This window comes from Sphaeramia orbicularis, chromosome 4, assembly GCF_902148855.1.
Source record: "Sphaeramia orbicularis chromosome 4, fSphaOr1.1, whole genome shotgun sequence".
In the NCBI taxonomy this organism is placed as follows: domain Eukaryota; kingdom Metazoa; phylum Chordata; class Actinopteri; order Kurtiformes; family Apogonidae; genus Sphaeramia; species Sphaeramia orbicularis.
In genome coordinates this window covers 38062811-38084129 of record NC_043960.1, presented here as the reverse complement: position 1 = coordinate 38084129, position 21319 = coordinate 38062811, and the positions used below count along the sequence as shown (strand labels likewise).

General features: G+C 38.4%; 1 protein-coding gene across 2 annotated transcripts; it reads right to left on the bottom strand.

Moving 5' to 3' along the window:
* Positions 1–1846: 1846 nt before the first annotated feature.
* On the bottom strand, positions 1847–20074 carry slc35a3a (solute carrier family 35 member A3a). Of its 2 annotated transcripts, none has more exons than XM_030132146.1 (8): positions 19708–20074; positions 19392–19591; positions 14514–14668; positions 14290–14412; positions 9230–9404; positions 3777–3895; positions 3510–3643; positions 1847–3416 (listed from the first exon to the last, which is right to left on the bottom strand). In XM_030132146.1, the coding sequence occupies exons 2-8, from the start codon at positions 19576–19578 to the stop codon at positions 3326–3328; spliced, it is 984 nt and encodes a 327-aa protein (XP_029988006.1). In that variant the 5' UTR covers positions 19579–19591; positions 19708–20074; the 3' UTR covers positions 1847–3325. The 2 variants fall into 2 exon arrangements, with proteins under 2 accessions (XP_029988006.1, XP_029988005.1); XM_030132145.1 differs by having other exon boundaries at positions 19392–19583; positions 19709–20074.
* Positions 20075–21319: the final 1245 nt, after the last annotated feature.

Below are 21319 nucleotides of genomic sequence, written 5' to 3'. Positions count from 1 at the left end.
AAAATGAGACTGAAGACTTGATAGAACATATAAAAAACACTGTTGTGAAAGATTCAAAATTATCAAGTAAACTGGTACCAGGACCTTGATTGGAAGTAAAAGGAGCATCATCTACTGGCTTAGTCCATGTGAGGACAGGCAGTAACTCAGGAGAAAATACCTGGAAATAAAAGGAGGATTTCTGATCTCTATCTACAGTGCATAACATTGTGAAGAGATTCAGAGCATCTAAAGAAATTTAAGGAGAAAAGGTCATGTTACTGTAATGACTAGAAGACACATGGACTTGAAATGGCTATGAAGAAACTGACACTGTCGACCACAACCTGAAACTATATTACAAACAAGAAGTTAAGGATTTTTAATTTTATTTTTTTGGTCATTTTTTTTGGTCATTTTTGCCATTTGTAAATAAAACTGTCTGGTCCTTAAAAAATGTGTTTCAATTCAATTCACATACAAAAAAGTAAAAAGCGCTGTGCAAGAATTCCAACTGAAAAAAATAGCCCAAAAACTAAAAATATCCTAAACTTTTGGTTTGTAGTGTATATCACACCCCAATGAGAAACTCTATGACTTCTATGTAGAAATAGCGCTGAGTTCACCTGGACTCATCTCAGATGGGCTTAGAGACTGTGGACTTGTGTATTGTGGTCAGACTAATCCACATTTGAGCTTGTTTTCAGACACATTGACACGTAAAACCTGATGTTCTATAATAAAAAACACCTTCCAGACCAAAACAGTGTCTGTGATGGTCTGGGGGTGCATCAGTGTCCACACATCTGACTTATATGTGTGATGTCACCACTGATGCGCAGCCTTTGATTGGGATTTTACTGGTCAACAAGTCTGCATCTTTTCCTTGAAGTCTGTGGTTACACTGGTCTACAATTTTTTAGAAATGATTTGCTTCAGAGATTAAATGTGCTAAATGTTACGTATTTTAATAAGATTAATTGGAAAATAAATTACAAAAGGGCCGGTTTGCTGATGTTTTCAAGGTATATGGTTAAGTGTTATTACACATATATATTGGTTTATGTACATTTATATAATAGTTTTATAAATCTTCCACTAAATAGAACCTGTAAAGTGAAGGTATTCTAATGTGCAGACAGTGTTTTGAAGTAGATCTTGTAGCTCTGAGACAAATATTCCTTTTGAGTCAAACCCATTCTCTCGTTAATTCTTGAATTTCACATTTTGACCCAAGGCTGTATCTTGGAAAGTTCAGCAAACCAGCATTTTTTACTTGATTTTTCTTTATCAGTGACTCTCATGTGGTAAAATTTCATTACTTTTATTCTGGAAGCATTTTCCTTGCAGACCAGTGTTATTCAAGCCTCATTCTACACCAGGTCCAACAATGTGACCTCATATTCAGTGCGCTGATGGTGGACTGTCCTGTCTGCAAGTTCACATTTGTCTCCTGACAATGTGTGGACATCATGAAGAGCCACCACAGACTGATCAAGTCTAGAAAACAGAAAGAATGGACAAAAAAATCCACCTGCAAGAGTGAAAAAATGAAGTGTCCACACTGCAAAATGATTACGGTGTAATAAAAAGGAAATATCATGTAAACATATCTCTTTTCCAACTTTGTTGTGTGTTTCAGGCATAAAAATGTAATTTAAGTTGGTTATGGAAATTGTTGAAATTTTTTTTTAGTTTTTATTGTATTTTAGAAAATGTCCCAACTCTTCAGTAAAAGCAGTTTGTGGATGCACTATTATTGTGGTGCAGTTTTTATGTACATATTGTATGAAAATGATATATTTGTGTTGTGTTCTACTGTAGGGGAAATACTATTAATGCAACACAAAAAGACATTTAGAACAGGTAAGGGAAACATTTTTCTTTTATAAAGGAATCACAAATTGGTAATTAAAATAATAAAGTCATTAATTATACCCGCTTCATCCCAAGAAAATTAAGTAGTTTCAGACACAAAACATCAGTCGTGTCATACAGAGGGTTACTTTCTGAATAAATCCTTTACAATTCAGACACACTTCTCAACTTAGTGATTTTACTGCACTACATTCAGTCATTTCTTGATGCTTTTTCCAAACCCCCACAGCCCAAATGAAGTACTGTTACATGAGCACAGGACATAAGGAGATAGAGGTTGATTATCAGTGGTTTTGTAAACACCTAATTCAGGAGTTATAACTTAAAACACACAATTCATTCATAGATTCATATTTATACGGTGCTATTACGTACACCCAAGGTTAGGGTTAGAATTTCGGTTTGTACAACATAATCTTTTCACCATATAATTGAATTTTCATCATTTTCATTACAAAAAAAAATCAACATCTTCAAATAATCACCTCTGTTATAGCCAACACAGTTATTGGAAATGTCAGATTAATTTATTCCTGTAGCATTGAATTCATACACCCAGGACTCTGCCTGACACAGACAGATCAGAGTCATACAGTAAAACAGGTCTGTCAATGAGACGCACTGTATACGCAGTCACAGACATCCTGTAACTATATGTTGCCTGGCAACAAAAGCCATTTCCAGAAATAGAGCTGAGCCAAATGCAACACTAAGTGCCATAACTTCGAAAACAATACTAGTTCTGGTCAATGAGACTGTGTTACCATAGTTGGTTTATACTGACTTTACTGTACAAACGGACAGCGTTGTCAGGCAAATTCTAACTCTGCGAGATTCAATTATGCGTGGTTAGACATAGATTATTCGTAAAATGTACACTGGGTGGCTCCTTAAAAACCCTGAAAATGCCTTAAGGGTGGACCAGAGTGGACCAAGACAAAAGGCCAGGGCCTCAAACGCTGACCTAAGGTTGCAAAATCTCTGAAGATGTCATACTTGGAAAGAAACTACTGCCTGAGTGTCTCCTTTACTGTTCAGGGGTGATTGACGTGGCAGTAACAGTAACAGTAACTGGCAGTCAGACAGGTTCTGCCTCAACACAATCACTTAGTCCTGTTGAGAATTTCTTTAATGTGGCAGCCAGGATTATCTCTACACTGGTTATTTCAACGGAGGGACAAAAAACAACATTCAGTCCTGGTTTGCCAGTTTCCTTTTCTCATTGGTTACCTTCCCAGCTGAGGCACTTTTGGTATGTGAGACTCATCGCAGCACTGTGCTGGCCTTGAATACCCCTCAAACTGAAAACTTCCCCTGCTCCGTCTCCTCCTTTTATAATCACTACATATGCTAAAGTTCTTTCCCCTTCCTTTTCTCTCCAGCTCGTGTCCTCCTTTCCCCTCCGTGACTTGACACTTCAACATGACCTCCTCCTGCTGCTGCTGCTGTAGTGTCGGCCGTGAGGGTCCTACGCCCTGCTGGGGTTAGGGGACGGCTTGCCTTCGTAGCCGTACAGGAAAGTGGCCGCGATGACTAAAATAGCTCCCAGGAAGAAGACGCTGTGGATAACACAACATGGTTTGCTCAAGAAGTTGTGATTATGAGACAGAAAAAAAAAAAGTCAGAGTGTTTTTGTGTGTGTGCTCCTTTACCCGGTGGGGTCGAAGTCCTGCAGCCAGAAGTACGATATAAGAGTGGACAGGATGATGGACAGCGATGTAGCGAAGCCCTTGAGGATGTTGTCTGCATACTTGATAACCGCTGCTATGACCAGACCACCCAGTGCCTGGAGAAATAACAAACACAAAGACGCAGATGGACAAAGGCATGACCTGCAGGGGCCGAGAACCAGTCCAATCACTGAAATACAGAATCCGTTGACCGTGTTCATGTGAAAGTTTTGCTGGAGTGAGTTTTACCTGCAGGGCTACGACGGTCCAGGTGATTGTGTTGTATCCCTGGAACATTCCAGACTCCCTCACCCTTTCTCCATCATAGGCCAGCATCCCAAAAAGGCCAAACACAAACCCAAACATCCCTAAACACACATAAAGGAGAGCTGAAATCAACCCACAGATTTATTATTATTCTCTATAATCTGGTTTCACTGGCTTTAACATTTCAATAGATTTTCATCATTTTCTCTGCTGCTTTTCTTGCAGATCTAGGCTCCGCCATTTAATGCAGGTGAAGAAGCTCTGAGCTCACAGCAGGAATCGCAGGAGACTTAACACATGCCTCACACGTTCTAGGGTAAAAATAAACTAGACAGGAACATTCATCTTAACAGAAACATAAATGAGGTAAAACGCCCAGCTGGTTCTCTGCGCAGTCAAGAAAGGAAACAGTACACAATGCAGGAAAAACACAGCGTTGGCGCTTTGTTCAGCCAGCCTTTCACAACACCTCAGAACACAATTGCATTTTTGATCCATGTGCACACAATAATGACAGAAAATTGATATTTTATGGCTCTATAATAATAATGGATTGGATTTCTATAGTGCTTTTCGAGGCAAAGTGCTTTACATTATTGATCCATTATTCACTCACACATTCTCACTCTGGAGGTGGTAAACTGAAAGTGTATCCACAGCTGCCCTCCGACCACCACCCAATATTCATACACCAGTGTGACTGAATTTGGACGCAAGGTGGGTGAAGTGTCTTGTCCAAGGACACAACAGCACATGACTAGGACAGAGCGGGAATCAAACTGCCAACCCTCCGGTTATTGGATGACCTGCTCCACTTCCTGAGCCACAGCTGCCCCTAATGAATGTTTAGTGTTTCAAATCAGATTTTATGATGGAAAAGGCCCATTCTATTGTCCCGCAACAAAAAAAAAAACAAAACACATTTATAAAGCATTTAAAGGCTGAATGAGTAATATTTAATGGTAACTAGTGGCTAAGTTGCAGATGACACCACTCAGATTGTGCAAGTCCTCCCATACAGTGGTCCCTCCTTAGACCTGATGTTTGGTTTTTTGTTCTGGGCTTTTTAGTTAAAGGAATGATATTTAGCTTTTTTAAATGAAATTATACATTTTAAAACTTTTCCCTGTGGTCTACAAAAACTGTAAATGCTCTGCTTGGGTCTGAATTCTTCATTAATTCAATTCCACAGGTCCATCTTCAACCCTATTTCTGAGTAATGACACCAGAAAGGTTGTTTTGAGTGCTGGCCCTTTAAATGCAAATGAGCCACTTCACGCCCCACCCCCTCCAGGTTTTTGACCGTGCTTTCTGTCCCGTTCAGCCACTTGTGTTTGCTAATACAACCAACAACTGAACATTTTAAGTAACCAGCTCAAACTTTGGACATATTTTCAGTTTTTACTACAACCACTGGTGCTGACAAACAATTGTGTCATACTCAGAGAAATGTTCGTCGGAAGTCTTGACCTTATATGCGCAAATGTTGTGATGTAACTAGTTATAAAATGTAAGAAATTAAGCAGGAATTGAAACGGGGTGTAGAAATCCACTTGATTTTTGCCAGAATGAATATAAAGATAGCTTTGCAGCACCTGGAGGGTTCAAATTCAAACTTTTTGAGCTGTTAGGGTCCAAATACACAAATAAATGTACCAAAGACTAATAAGAGTGGGTTTAACAAAATATGAACCCTTTTAGTTAAAGGGATATGAACTGTGGTCCACATAGCAGGTGATGATAACACACCTTAATGCTGGATGCTGCATGCTATAGTAAAAAAAGGAAAAAAAAGGAAAAAGAATAAGTCTGTTCAGAACTACTTTAGAAACATGGCAGCATGACATCATTAATTCCATGGAAGCGGTTCACTCCATCTGTAGATATAATACACCCAACAGTCTCATTTAGTGTTTTGTATGTCACAAATGAAACCTGCATGGAAAGAAGTTTCACTCATGACCAAGGCCGGCGGTAGGCATGGGCAGGGGTGGGCTCAGCCCACTCAAATATCCGTCTTGCCCACCCAGTCAAAAGTTCAGGGAAAACATTTATCCAATAGAAAAGTATAACAGACTACACTACTATTAGGTCTTACTTGCGATTGGATGGGCAGCCTACAGCCCGCCCTATTCCGTCAGTGATTGGTTGTCATTATTGTTTTGCATTTCCTGAGCACTTCATTCACTCATACAGCAGCTCACTGTCTGTCGTCTGTTTCTGATTTGCAGGGAAAGAAACGGCCCTCCTTGGTCACTGCTGCACCTATCAAGGTTTCTGTTTAATAGATTCTCTCGACTGGAGTTTCACTGTATCTGTGACTTTTTGACCTGCTCTGTCTCTGGGCTCCAGCAGAGCAGCCGGCCCAGTGCATATACACTGACTAAAGCAACGCCAATAAAACACACACAGTGGGCAACACAACACCAGTAAAACATACACAGTCTCTCAGTCGTTGCCCAAGAAAGGTACAAAAACCAAGTGAGGGGCAAACGATCACTGTCACTAAATTATATTAATTATTATAATCATTTTTTCCTGTTGGTTTATATATATGTAGTTCTACTGACATTTGAGTCTAAAGTTCAGGGTTTTACATGGAAAAAGAAAGATTTGCTGTTTTCTTTGTCATTTGTCACTTTTCAGATTGAATTTAAATAAGACTTTTTTGTTTGTGAAATATGAAAAAATATAATTTCGTTATTTTATTTTTTACTTTTGGCCCAGTTTCAGTTGTTCGTGTTCGAGTTTGAACAAGAGTGGCCTGCCGTATTTTTGTATAAATTCTGGCTACAGTGAGAATATTTTTTTGTATTAGTATTTAGTATTCATTTTTAAAATTATTTTTCAAGTTCATCCAATGAAAAGTAATATGCATGAAGGACTTTTAAAATAATTTTTATTTTATATTAATGAGTAAATGAACACAGATGAGTTGCCCGACAATTGAATTTCTCATTGGGGATCCATAAAGTGATTCTTAATCTTAAATAAACCCTCAAACCACTTCTTTTCAGTGCTGTCAGGACTGCAGTTCAAATTGTCAGCCTTCAGGACACTATTCAGCTTCGCTATCATCAGCACATACAAACCAAGTTGCCCACCTGTTATTTCAACCAGCCCACCCTAACATGACCAGCTAGAACTGGCCCTGCTCATGACTCATGTTTAGCGGTGACATTTTGACTGTTTTGAGCCCATCACAACTATGTTCAGTCAATGCAGTTCTGAACAGTTTTAAACACAGAAAAATCCACATTTTCTCCAGTAACAACCAAAAATAAACTTTGCTTAACTGCAGAAAATGGACACTTATTACAGGAGCCATGTATGTGGTTAATTGGGATTAGACGAGTGAGTTTTGTATATTTATTTCTGTCGTGACATGGGCACTAGGGTGCATCAAACCCCCCTTTTTTTTTTTGCAAAGTGTTTGCTTTTTACTTGTCCCAAGTCTAACTTTTTTCCATTTAGTGAAAAAGTAATTCCTGCAAAATTTTCACAAAATTTGTTTTTGTTTAGGTGGGCCACCAGGCGTTTGAAAATTTGACTTGCAAGGCTGCCGAATTCAGCAGGTTCAAAAATCCAAAGTTTTGACTGGTTTGTTTTTTCATTCCTGTTTGCTATAAAATCATAAGAAGTAAATAAACAAAAAAATGGCAAGGTTTTTGATCAGCCAGGGTTATAACAGTCTTTCCAGAGGCTGATCACATCACACACAGCTAGAACACAATTATGGTGGGCCTTTGTTGGAACATATTGCCTCAACTTCTACAGATATTTCTTTTGCTATGGTTTTGCTGTCTTCTAATGGTTTTCTATTGGCAGTGATCTGTACCTTTGAAGGACTGTTCTGACCAAAGGAAGCTGAGTGGCTGGAATAGCATTCAGTGAAGGGCCAATAACTTACTCCCATTCATCTGCAGGGCCACCTTTTCTCTTCAAAGGGCCCCCAGGGTGCTTCACCTTCTTCTCTTCACTACTCTTAGGTGTTTTGCCCTCAGCATATTTGGCATATTTACACTGAAAATGTGTTATGGTAAATGGACTGAACTTATGCAAGACGCAGCCTGGCCCTACTGGAAGCAAGGGTTTAGGGTTCAGGGTTCACACTTCGACATGTGGACAGTCAGAGCCAGGATTCGAACCGCCGACCCTTTCGTCTTTGGGTGACCCGCTCTACCAACTGAGCCACAGCCGCCCCCCCCGTTGTCTGAAAAAAGAAATCTGGTACCTGCTGAACTGAAGAAAAGGGAGAGTACCAGATGGGTAATCTAGGATCAAATTTATTGTATTTTTTTAAATTTATATTTCAATTAGGGCTTAAACTATTGATAGTAAGGTTTATAAAGCATATTTGAGCAACTTGGGAAGTTTTACTTGACTTGAGTGTATTAAATGGTGTATTCACTTTCGGAGCCTGCCGAATTCAGCAACCTTGCAGTTCAAATTTTCAAACGCACGGTGGCCCACCTAAACATGGTCCAAATTAATTAATATTTTACAGGTAGTGTTTTCTACTCAAATGGAAACTTTTTAGACTAGGGACAGGAAAAAACTTGGCAAAAGGGGGGTTTGATGCACCCTAATGGGCACACACTATGAAAAATATCAGTCCATTTCTATGATTCTAATATTAAGTGAAGTGGAGCCTATGACTAATGTGAAATGTCAATAAACCGTCTGAATCATTCACTGCACTTGTTCAGCATGTGCGTCATTAGTATAGTACCTCCCGTGCTTATCCTGTTGCTGGTTTTGGATTTGTCTAATACAAAGTTTTAGACGTTGACCTCATTAACTTCAAAACTATCAGACCTTTTTATTGACCAAGCAGCGAGGAAGGAAATTCACTCACAGAAATGAGGAGTGGATGAAAAACAGCATGTGGACTAAATCATGTACTGTATGTAGTGATAAAACAAAGCAGAAAAATAAAGTAAAATGCGAAAAAAAAAAAGAAAATGGAAAAAGATCAACATAAAAAACTACCTTTTAGGTTCATTTTTGGTCTTTTTTTGTCATAAAACGATTCTATTGGTCAGTCTTCATGTTGGTCTGACAGTTTTTGAAATATTTATCCAATGAACAGTGTTGAAAACGGCTTGTGACTACATCTCTAAACTCCAGTCATTTATTTAGAATATACATTGTTTTTCAAGTTTCCTGAAAAATAACCGCTTTGGACATAAGAGGTTTCTGCCCAACAGCGACGATATGCAGAAATCAAAAGTTTAAATCAAATTTCAGTCAAAGATTCAAAGATTATTTAGAGTTTCAGTACATAAATAACATCTAATGATAGCATATTGAATTGCTTTTAATATTTGTGTTTTGTTTTTAATGTACAGTAGGACGGCAGTTTGTGGTTGGATAGAAAGGCTGTGATATTAAAGCTGTTTGACCTGTTGCATTAACGTCTGACTGACACACACCTAACTGGATGTTGCGGACCCAGACGCTCTGTTTGCTCTCCTTCAGGATCTTCTCAAAGTAAACACCAGCAAAACCGCTAGAGCAGCACGCCACCAGAACGGCCATCACACCAACGAACTGGGAGCCGGCGGACAGGGCCTCCTTCTCCGGGGCCGAGGCAGATTCAGAGGGCCACTGTGAACATGAGAGAAACACAAACATAGTGGTTTATATGGAGGCAAAGGCGACTCATACCCATGTGTCTGAAGCTAAGTGTGTGTGTTGTATATGCCTACAAAGGTACGATATTCTGGAAGAGAGATTTGAATCCAACCCCAGATTTCTTATCTTAAACACAACAAAGAAATTTGGTTTCTACATTAAAAGAAACAACAAAATGGAAAGAATGGTTAAAGCAAAAGACAACAAAACTTCCAACCCAGGAATTCACCCACAGCACTGCTCAATCAGTAGTTTTCTTCTTAGATACTGTACATTACATTCAATATTATGTTATGAGGAAACTTGGGTGTAAATAGTAGAACAACTGCCATATCCTCCTGAGACACAATAAGTAAAAGTTTTAGCTTTTTTATACTACATAATTGCGTCCGATTAGAAACAGCATGATGCAACACTTTTGTCATGCATTTTTTAAAAAAATGTGTAACGGTGTTATTAAATAAAGCTGTGAAAGTCCGGTCCACTACAGAGGGTCTCAGGAGGATATGGGTAAGTGTCAAACAGTCAAGTGACGCATTTCCTGTTTGGGGCACCCAAGGCTCTCCCTTTACCATGTAGACTCTGGTTAGAAATGGCACATGCACAGTAGACCCCCCCCAATACAAGACATAAAAGAGCTTTGGGCATCACTCACAGGAGTAAATGTCACACCCCAAAAAGAATCAAGACCTTCCTCAGATATGCAATGTCACACAAGATCATCTAAACCAAAAAAAGACCAAGACAAAATGATGTACGTCCACTATATATGAATATTCATCAGCAGATAGGTCAGTAGGTAGCACCACTGACTATGATACGAGAGACCTGGGATCGAATCCTGACAGAAGCGGTAGCATTAACATTAACATTAACAGCCCATAGTCTAACTTCTACCTTTTTAATGTCATTCAATCTACCTACATGACCTTCACCGCTGGTTTAAATGCCTTCTCCATACTATCAGTGGAAAAGACACTTGTCAGGGACATGCCTGACATTAACAATAGTCATAGAAAAATGTGCATGTTTGAAGGATAGACGAGTGAAATTTATATATAAAAAAATACATGACTGAAAACACATACTGTGCATTTTAATTTAAATTCATATTTTAAAATAGTGGCGCGTGTACATGTATCCTCGTGGTGATATGTGGTTATAGTGCATCTGAAAACTGACTTGCATACTGCAGCCCACCAAAAAATCATTTCACCAGCCGCCACCGTTTCAGTGTACCAAAAAAACCCCATAATCATTACACATGTCATTATCAAACATTACATTAAGAAAATGTTTACATTTACAAACTATCCTGTAAAAAATGTGAACAACATGAACAACCTGAAATTTCAACAATATTATGGCTCAGCTTATCATTTACACACGTACATGACAACTTACAGATCACAATGGACCTACAAATACACAAAACATTTAGTAACAGACAGAATGTTGTTAAATTGCAATATTAAAAGTTGTTCATATTTTTTCAGATTATTCACATTTTTGACAGGATAGTTTGTAAATGTAAACATTTTCATGTAATTTTACTTTTTCACAGTAAAAGAAAAATAAAAATTTGGAGTTGTCATTATTTATAGGTTATTATGCTGGTATTTTACTGGTCTGACCCACTTGAGATCACATTGATATGTATGTGGTCACTGAACTAAAAGGACAAACCTGTGACTGTTAATATCTTCAGTGTAATTTTTGCATTTCACAAATTCATCCCACAGGCCAGACTGGACAAGTACGTGGGCTGGTTTTGGCCTGCGGGCCGAATGTTTGACACCCCTGCTTTAAGTCCTGGACGTTGTAACGTGGGGACTTGGATTTGTTTGTCCAGCATATCCTGTAGATGCTTGACTGACACGTGATACAGTTGTCATCTCTTAGACCAGGGATGGCCCAGCCACTGTGGACCATCCAACAAGGTCTTCTGTGTTGGAGATGCACTGACATGGTCATTTAACTATCATATTTGGGATCTTGTCAAAGTCACTTAGATCCTTGCATTGCTTATTTTACAGCTTCTAACACATTAACTTTGAGGATAATCAACATTATTATGATCAATCAGTGTAAATATAACCATGTGACAAAAATGCAAAAGGAGACTGAAAACTGTGGCTGAAAGCAGGTAAGGTAAGATTGAGGTAAGATTTTTTTTTACATAAGAATAATAAATATCTTAAGTTATCATGGGAAAAGAGAAATCACTTATCCATCCATCCATCCATCCATCCATCCTATTGTAACTTCATGCAAACAAATAAAACACCTCCTTTTCTAAAGCTACTACATATTGGATGGTTTTGATCCAATAAACATTAATCGTCCTGTAAAAGTCTCTCTCTCTGTATGTGCTCACAATGTAGGGAGGCATAAATTCACACAAACACATCTTCACAATTTTGCTGTGCTGTAAAAATGTTGCAGAGTGTGAGTTCTAGTGTGTTATGCTGTGGTAAGCTGAAAAATGTGTGTTAATGCAAAAAAAAAAAAAAAAAGATGATGAATTCTGGCTGTGACTGTGTTGAAGTGAATGTGCTTTTTTCATTGGATAAGTTAGTCGTAACATCACAGCACAAATCTTGTCAACAAGAAGCTACATTTGTGCAAAATAATACTGTGACTCACACCGTCTCCTTATCTGTCTATTTGATTTGTAGGTGACGGTGTTTGAAACAGTAGGGGAGTGGGTTTGCGGTGTAGCTTCTCCAACACTGTTCTCAGTCTGGGTTAAGATCACATCCGGTAGAACACTAACTGACAGACATATTCCTTGTATTTGCCAAAGAGGAAGAGGAGGTGATATCACAACAGTCTTCCCTGCTTTGACACATCGTCATTCATCAGCTCATCCCTTACAAACCAGCCAATATTTATACCGTATCCTCGCTCAAGCTTCGATGTTTTTGTTTTATTTATTTAACCTATATACGACCGAGTACATCATGCTCAGATGAGATGAGTTCTTTTGTCTGTCTGGCCATGAGATGAACACACACACACGCACACTCACAAAAAACCGAGATCACACATTGTTAAAACAAAACACAGGCAAACTTCCAATACTCATCTGAACTGCATGTTACAAAGCAACGCCTACATAATTGGCTCCGTTTTCTCTCCTTTTAGATTTAAATGCACAAAAAAACAAAAAAAAAAAATCAGGGAGATAGTAGAGTGCTTTTGTATACCTGTAACATAATGCGCCCACAGCTATCATCATCAATGAGGCATAAAAATGAGAAAAAAAGTTCAATTCTACAACTGTTTTTTTCTGTGACTGCAGATACTGGGCAATGCTTCATAGGAAAAGGACTAGGGCTTAAATAACCTGTTTCAGACGGAGGCTCAATACGAGATAAATAAGAAGTCTTTAACTATGCATAACACAAGGCTATTCTAGCAGAATGAAATTATAGAACTGTAAATGGAAAACTATTTAAGCCCCGGTCACTTCATCTGGATTGATTGTGTTTTTATAAACTTCTGTATCACTGCCTACGTCTCTGAAAACCACAGTAACTCACATCAGTAATGAATAAAGATATTCAGACTTGACTATGATACGGTGAAAGGCCACGACAACCTTGGTTATATTATAGTTCTTTTCTTATCAGAGTATTTAAATAGCCTTGACTGTGACAGGTTTTTTGTGTTATCACTTCTTGAGTGATATTGCAAGTGTAATTGTGCTTCCTTCTAAAGACATGGAGACAACTGCAATGGCTTATATTCAGCTTCAGTACAGAGTTATTGTCTTACCTCCTAATAACCTATGAAGACAAGGGAGTCTTATTCTGATTGTCACTGGATTATAAACTCCATTCAAATGCAGCTATCAACATCCATGTGTTTATTTGTCTACATGAGTTTTTTGGGAGTTTTTTTCTACAAGTCTGCTTTGAGGAGATAACGGTGTGGATGAACCACAACTTTCTCCACCTGAACAGGTCCGAAACTAAAGCCGTCCTGACTCCCCCATCACCACCACCACCACCAGGTCCAGTCCTCATCCATAACCACCATCTCCTTCTCCAGACAACATATACCACTCTCAACCATTGTAACCAACCTCTGTGTGAAACTGGACCCACACCTAACACTCAAAAACCACATCAAACATCTGTTTGTTGCATCATATGTTTTTTTCCATCTTAAGACAATCTCCAAACTCCGTCCTTCCCTCACTGCCTCGGATGCAGAGAAACTCATCCATGCCTTTGTCTCCTCGAGGCTTGACTACTGTAACGCCCTTCTCTATGGGATCCCCGGGAAACAGCTCCAAAAACTGCAATCCATCCAAAACAGAGCTGCCAGAGTCCTAATGAGACTCCATAAACGGAAACACATCACATCAATTCTCCATAACCTCCACTAGCTCTCAATCACCTTCAGAACTGAATATGAGACAGCTCTTATCACCTACCTATTCATCCATTGAAACACCCCCGACTACCTCAAGGACATTCTCATCCCTCACACATCCACTCAAAACCTCCGGCCCCACAGCATCATACACCCCCCCCCCCCCCCCCCCCCCCCCCCCCCCCCCCCCAGGGCATTTTCTTCTGCTGTCCCCCGTATCTGGACCTCCCTCCCTGAACATCTTAGCGTTCCACAATCACTGGATTCCTTCAAAAAAAACTCAAGTGTTTCCTGTTCACACAGGCGTTTCAAGGCCCACCATGATGTTTTGTTGTTTTACATTTGGTATTTTACTCTAAGACTTTCTTTTTTAACTGTAGCACTTTCAGATTCTTAAAAATAAAATGTGCTTTATAAATGAAATGTATTATTATTATTAATGCATACAGGATGACGGGATGAAGCGCCATCATACCTGCACAAGAGCCACTCCAGCCATAAGGATCAGCAGTGAGAGCCACTGGTAGACCCCCAGCCTGCGGCCCAGCATGGACACGGAGAACAGTGCTGTGGTCAGGATCTTCAGCTGGTACGTCACCTGATGGACGCAAAGAACAGAGAGGTGCAAACAACTCATTAGTGGAAATGAAAGGCAAATTAAAACTATATCATTCCTGTGTTCTTTTCTCAGTGTGGTACCTGGTAGGTGGCTGCGTCCAGGTTGGACAGAGCGACATACAGCAGGTTGTTCTGCAGTGTGTAGATGCCAGAGGGGATCGCCAGCTTTAGTGTTTCTATTGGTTTGTGAGCAATTTCCTGACGAAGGACACTGTTCAGAGCTCGCATGCTGTAACCTGAGGGAAAAAAACAATGTATCAGACCAAACAAACTGAGCGTTAAGTCAATTTGGGATTAAGTGGCTGCAATTTGTAACATTACGCTCCTGAAAAATATGTAGTCCCAGTGGCTTACAATAAAACAGCTAAAACACATAGTAAATGTTGAAATGATGAGTAAAAAGAGTTGAGGGGCAAAAAGTGGTGTTACTGTGTTTTCTGGAAAACTCAAATAAAAAAAAAAAAAGACTGAATGGTTATTTAGTAAACCATCAATCATGCGCACTTAATGTGAACGGAGCAGGTGAGTTTTATATAAGTTTGAATACTGCCACAAAATACCACTGTTTCAACAGCACAAGGGCAACAGGAAAAACATGATACCATTGGAGGGTTCTCACATGTCAGTTAAGAGCTTAGAGAATCTCCCCAAGATATTTTTGAAGGATAGAATCACTGTACTAAAATGTGAGGAAGGTGACTGTAGTCGATTGTAGTTCTATGTTTAACACACATACTGATAGAACTGGATCTACAATAATTACTCTGTTCACCTGTGTGTGTTATGTACTGTAGTGCACATTGTGAAGCAGCATGGTCTGTACTTTGTCACGTTACGACCAAAAAAGAGAAGAGACATCAGGAGCTTTTTCGCCACCCAGAAAATCTGTAATCATTGTTAAATTCACCAGACTCCAAACACTTTTAAAAACTTCGCCATCCTTTTCACAGTGACAAATAAATGTTAGCGGTTTACCCAAACCAGGGTTACCTGAACAATAACAGTCAGGTTGTCAACAAGAGTAAACACAAAACTGAAGGACAGCAAACTGAAACGAATATCAGTCTGTGAATCCCATGAAAGCATCAACATTAATACAGTGTTTCATTTGGAACACAGATGTGGTCAGAGAAGTAGAGCATCGACCTGAACAGTTGATTTACCAATGATTACTTCCAGAACATAGCTAAGCATCATTTGATACAATGTTCAGCTATTATAACCTCTGAAAATATTTGATCTTGATTTTCTATGTTTGTTTTTTTTATTACATCAGAAAAACTTAATCAAAAAACACTTTAACTCAGTATTTAAAATTCCATAAAATAAAGGGATTCATGGTAACTAAATGTTTATATAGAGGCCTAAGCCTAATTATCTTCTTCACCAACACAATGTTTTATTTTACACAGAGAAAACTGAGACATCAAGTGAAGATGACAGATTAAGAAAGAGACCTTCCTTGTCTCAGATGCAGAATAATTTCATAACAATGCAGACCAGACTTTTTTTGTCACACCTATAAGTGTTGAAAGCTACACCTTTGACTTCGGTGCATTTGTGTGTTTTTTGCCCCCCCCAGACTATAATGACACTATAACAATACTGACTACCTCTTGAATAGACAAACAACATTAAGATGTTGTATTTTCCTATTATGAAAGCTCACAAATTTGCTCTTGTCAATTAACATCATGCAATGAACCCAGACCCAAACTGCCACGACAACCAAAACCATCGACTGATCTAAAATGTTTAATAACTGTTGATCTACTAATCCTGTGAATACAAAGAAATAATCAGGTAAAATGCAGATTCTCAGCTTTTCATGGTCATCAGATATGACCCATTTGCACGTTCAGAGACTCCGTAGTGAACGTGGAAACACCATCATCTTCTACAACATTGATTCACCAGTAAAACCCATGGAGTTGGATCAATGTCAAAGGATGAAGACACCGTTCAGTTCAGTTATTGATATCTTTACTGAAATAGTCAGTTTTCTCCGTTTTGATATAAATAACCTTTAACTTTACTTTGAGTTTTCATGAACATCTACATGATATGTGAATAGAATATAGGAAAATCCATGATTTAGACTGAAAATAAATAAACAAATCACTTAAATACTTAAATAGAAAAGGAAAATAATTTGGGAACTGCCACAAAAGTAGTACTGGGTCTATGGGTCAATGTATAATTATTAAAAAATAAATGAGCATAAATCTATTAAGTACTAAGATTATTTTAATGCATACATTTTGTTGATAATGTGTTTTATTTTTATTTTACTTTATTTAACCTTTATTTAACCAGGAAGTCCCAATGAGATTAGGAATCTCTTTTGCAAGGGAGACCTGGCCAAAGTAGCAGCCATACAATGTCCAAACAACATAAAACACATACATGATACACAATGAACAATAAAATATAATAACAGTTATTCAACCACAATGGCATCAAGAAAAACAGTGACATTCCTCCTTCACTGCATTCTCCATGATACTTTTAAAATCATTAACAGAAATGAATGTATAGAGTTTTACAGTTTTTTGAAGATTATTCCACGACCATGGTGCATGGTGGGAGAATGCTGTTTTGTCAGAACTCAGGGAACAGTCAAAAACAAGCACTTGGAGGAATGTAAATGAAAACTACTAGAGCTAACAGAAAGATTACTGAGGTTTTTGGGAGTTTACCCAGCAGAGCTTTATAGATGAACATAAACCAGTGTTTTTGTCTGCGAATGGTTAATGGTGTCCAGCCCACTAAGTCATAGAGAATGCAGTGGTGAGTGAGAGATTCTGCATTTGAAATGGAACATAAAGAAGCCTGATACACTGAATCAAGGCTCCTTAAAGTGGAGGTAGCTGCATGTCTGTACAGTAGATCACCAAAATCAATCACAGACAGAAGCAGCTTTCACAAGTTTTTTCTTTGCAGAGAATGTGAAACAGGATTTATTTTTAGAGTAAAAGCCAATCTTCAATTTGAGTTTCTAAACTAGATTAGAAATATGAACTTTAAAAGAGAGTTGTTCATCAATCCATATTCCCAAGTATACAAATGAGATATTTATCAGCTTTAGTTCTTGTACCTAATACACCAGTGTTTTTCAGCCTTGGGGTCGGGACCCCACATGGGGTCGCCTGGAATTTAAATGAGGTTGCCTGAAATTTCTAGTAATTGATAAAAATAAAAAACTTGGTGAGTATGGTGAGTTGACAGAGACAATCCCAAACCATAAAAGACATGACAAACTGTGAAGCTGAAACTGAAGCACTGTGGTACTGTTTATCTTTCAAATGTTCATTGTGGTCAGTTTCAGATGCTGCAGCTCTTTCATAATTCATAGTTTGAGTTCTTGTTTGTTCAGTATTAATTGTCAGTCTTGTAAATCCAAGCTGGACTGACTGTACATATCCTGACCAAGGAAAATAAAATTCTCCAGTGTCTCCTTTATGTGATAGATGTCAACAGGCTACAGCAGCTTATATTCATATGTTTTGGGGTTGCCCATCTTTAAATAAATTCTGGTCCAAAATCTTTGATGTTTTGTCAACGGTAACAGGAAAGAAAATTGTTCCTAATATTTTTACTGTTTTATTTGGTGTTGCACCTGCTCTGTTTAAATTTACCTCTGCTAACAAAGACTTTACTGCATTTACATCTTTATTGGCCAGGAGGCTTATTTTGTTAAAGTGGAAATCCTCATCTCCACCAACCTTCTCAAAATGGAAGGAAGTACTTCATTTTCTCAAACTGGAAAAAATTTGTTTGACATTAGCTGGAGCCTCGAACACTTTTGAAAAGACATGGACTCCTTTTCTGACCTATGTTAATAGTGCAATCTGTCATGTTTCTCTTGACTGAGTATTTTGATATACAGTTTTTTTTTTTTTTTTTCGTAACATTTAAAGTGGAAATTTTGCACTTCTATTTTGTATTTTATTTACTGTTTATTTATTTGTTTATTTTTCCTGTGATTTGGAGGGGATGTGTGCCAGGGGAGGGGGGATTTGTTCGGCTTGTTGTTTGTCTGTGTGATGGGCTTTTGTATCATATGTCGGAACCATATTCTTTTTTTTTATTTACTTATTTTTTTTTTATATGTAAAAAAATAAAAACCAATAAACAGAAGGTTAAAAAAGATAGATAAATAAATCAAATTCTCACTTTGTGCAGTAATCTACACCTGGCATTTCTGCCTCCGTCCATAATAATATACATAATATAGACTATATGTCGTCTAAAATTAACATTTATTTGCAACATAGTATAGCAAACTATTAGATGATCAAAAACAAATACATTTTAGGGAAAAAAAAAAAGTCTCTGTTTGGAATGTCTGGGGTGTTAACCCTTTCATGCATGAATTATGAGAACCTTAATCAGGATTTTTTTACCTGAGTGTTTTCATTTCTCTTTAAACATGAAAAAAAAAAAAACAATGTACTTGAAAATGTCTTCTAAAAAATAAGTAAATAGATAAAATAAATAAAAATAAAAAAAACATTAAAAAATAAAAAAGTAACACAACAGTAATAATAATAATAATAATAATAATAATAATAATAATCAGATGGACACCATGCGTTTAATTTTTGAAGCAAAGAAACGTATTTACTGATAAATTGTGTGAAAACTAGGGGGGGGGGGGGGGGGGGGCTTGTGATTCTGGGGGTTTATGCTCAGGGGAGATCTACACAAGGTTACCAATTCATGTCAGAAAAGATATGTAGTGTCTTAAAACTTTAATAAAGATATGTGTTAAAAAAAAAAAAAAAAAAAAAAAATCCATGAATATACAACAGAACAGCTGTAGAACAGCTGTCCACTGTAGTGACCAGTACCCATGAAAGGGTTAAAATGGGGTCACGAACCAAAAAAAAGTTGGAACCACTGTAAAACACACATGGTGTCTACTGTTGTACTTGGTTGTTTGGGGTGGACACTCACTGTGCTCCTTGAAGACCAGCAGGACACAGGTGAGGATCTTCATGACCTCTGCCACCACCACCGCAGAGGAGGCCAGGTACCGCGGGCCCTCGGCCTGCAGGGTGCGGGAGTACCGCATGGTGAGCACCAGGGAGGTGGTCTGGAACACCAGCACCCCCAGAGAGAGGTACTTCAGCCGGGAAGCCATGACCACTGGAGGGAATGATCCAATAAATATGATTATTCCTAAAAACATGACGCAAAGAACTCCCAAAGAACCAGAAGAAGACTTCAACCCAAACAATGAGATTCAGGGCAGAGACAAAGACTGGACTCACCTGTCCTCCTGTCCGACCACAGACACGTCTAGAAAACACCTCCACAGTCTTTAAAATGCTCTTTACCTACAGTCCGCCCTCTTTAACCCCTGTGCAGTGTGTGTTAGAGCAGAGCAGCTCCTTGTGTGGACTCTCAGGTAGTGGAGGCAGCTGTCAAAACAGCAGCTTCAGGTCCTGGCGTCCACTGACCCGCACCGGACACAGACTCAGAGGACAACATCCCCCCGCCAGTGTCCCCACGCACACACCCACCCACCACCGGCTGCCATCACCCTCTAACCCACTATAAAATCTAAACTCCACCGCCGAAGACAGCGGGACGAAGAAAAATCTCAAGCATGTAAAATCCTGAATGACTTCCGTGTACAGATTTCTTCCTCGTCTGTTCATTAAAGCATCCGATGACAAACAGCTCCACCTGCTGGACGGACGCAGACACTAGTGGTAAGTCTAGGGTTATTGGTTTTAGTGAGAATACAAGAAGCATGAGGAGAGTACAAATGATTAATATTATTAACTGTGTGTTTTTAAATAATCCTAAAATTATTATAAAATTAAATATAGTTCCATATCCAGAGACCCATGCACAAACTGGTGGTTGACTGTAATGACTCGATGAGGATACCGCTGAGGGTTCCCAGACATTATAGAGCCAGTCAGATGTTTGTGGATTGTGATGTTGGATGCTGTGTGGCTGCTATACTGCATTTTATTTATTCATTCATGTGCAGAGTTACAAAATTATCAAACTCAGTTGTACAAGCCCTGGTCTGTCCCAAGATTAGTTCTGTAAGGTTTACATGTAAAATGTGGTCTCACTGGTGAACAAACCTTTATGTGTAAGTAACGTATGGATCTATGCTATTTCTTTTCTTTCTTACTGTGTATGTTTTTTTAATCTTATCATATGGACCTAGTTTCTGTGTCCTTAATAAAGCTTGAATGAATGAATGAATGAATGAATGAACAGTTGACATATTAAGTAAAAATTAACAGTGAATTGTACAAGTATAATTTGAGTGTTACTTAAAGGAGTGAAATTTTGCTTTATTAAAATAGAATTATGCATTTTAAAACATTTCCCTATGGTCTACATAAACTGTAAATGGGTCTGAATTCTTCATTAATTCAACTCCACAGGTCCATCTTGAACACCCCCCCCACACACACCTATCGAGGTCACTGCTGCACCTGCCAAGGTTTCTGTTTAATACGGTGATTCTCTCGACTGGAGTTTCACTGTATCTGTGACTTTTTGACCTGCTCTGTCTCTGGGCTCCAGCAGAGCAGCCGGCCCAGTGCATATACACTGACTAAAGCAACGCCAATAAAACACACACAGTGGGCAACACAACACCAGTAAAACATACACAGTCTCTCAGTCGTCGCCCAAGGAAGGTACAAAAACCGAGTGAGGGGCAAATGATCTCTGTGACTAAATAATATTAATTATTATAATCATTTTGTCTTGTTGGTTTATATATATGTAGTTCTACTAAAATTTGAGTCTAAAGTTCAGGCTTTTAGATGGAAAAAGAAAGATTTGCTGTTTTCTTAGTCATTTGTCACTTTCCAGATAGAATTTAAATAAGACTTTTTTGTTTGTGAAAT

Bases quoted from the DNA above. Each gene is read 5' to 3' on its own strand.
- slc35a3a (XM_030132146.1), bottom strand. From the start codon at position 19,578: ATGGCTTCCCGGCTGAAGTACCTCTCTCTGGGGGTGCTGGTGTTCCAG. The intron at 14,669-19,391 runs GTGAGTGTCCAC...TTTTTCCCTCAG, and splicing joins GCTGGTCTTCAAGGAGCACA to GTTACAGCATGCGAGCTCTG. The intron at 3,896-9,229 runs GTGTGTGTCAGT...ATGTGTGTTTAG, and splicing joins GGTCCGCAACATCCAGTTAG to GGATGTTTGGGTTTGTGTTT.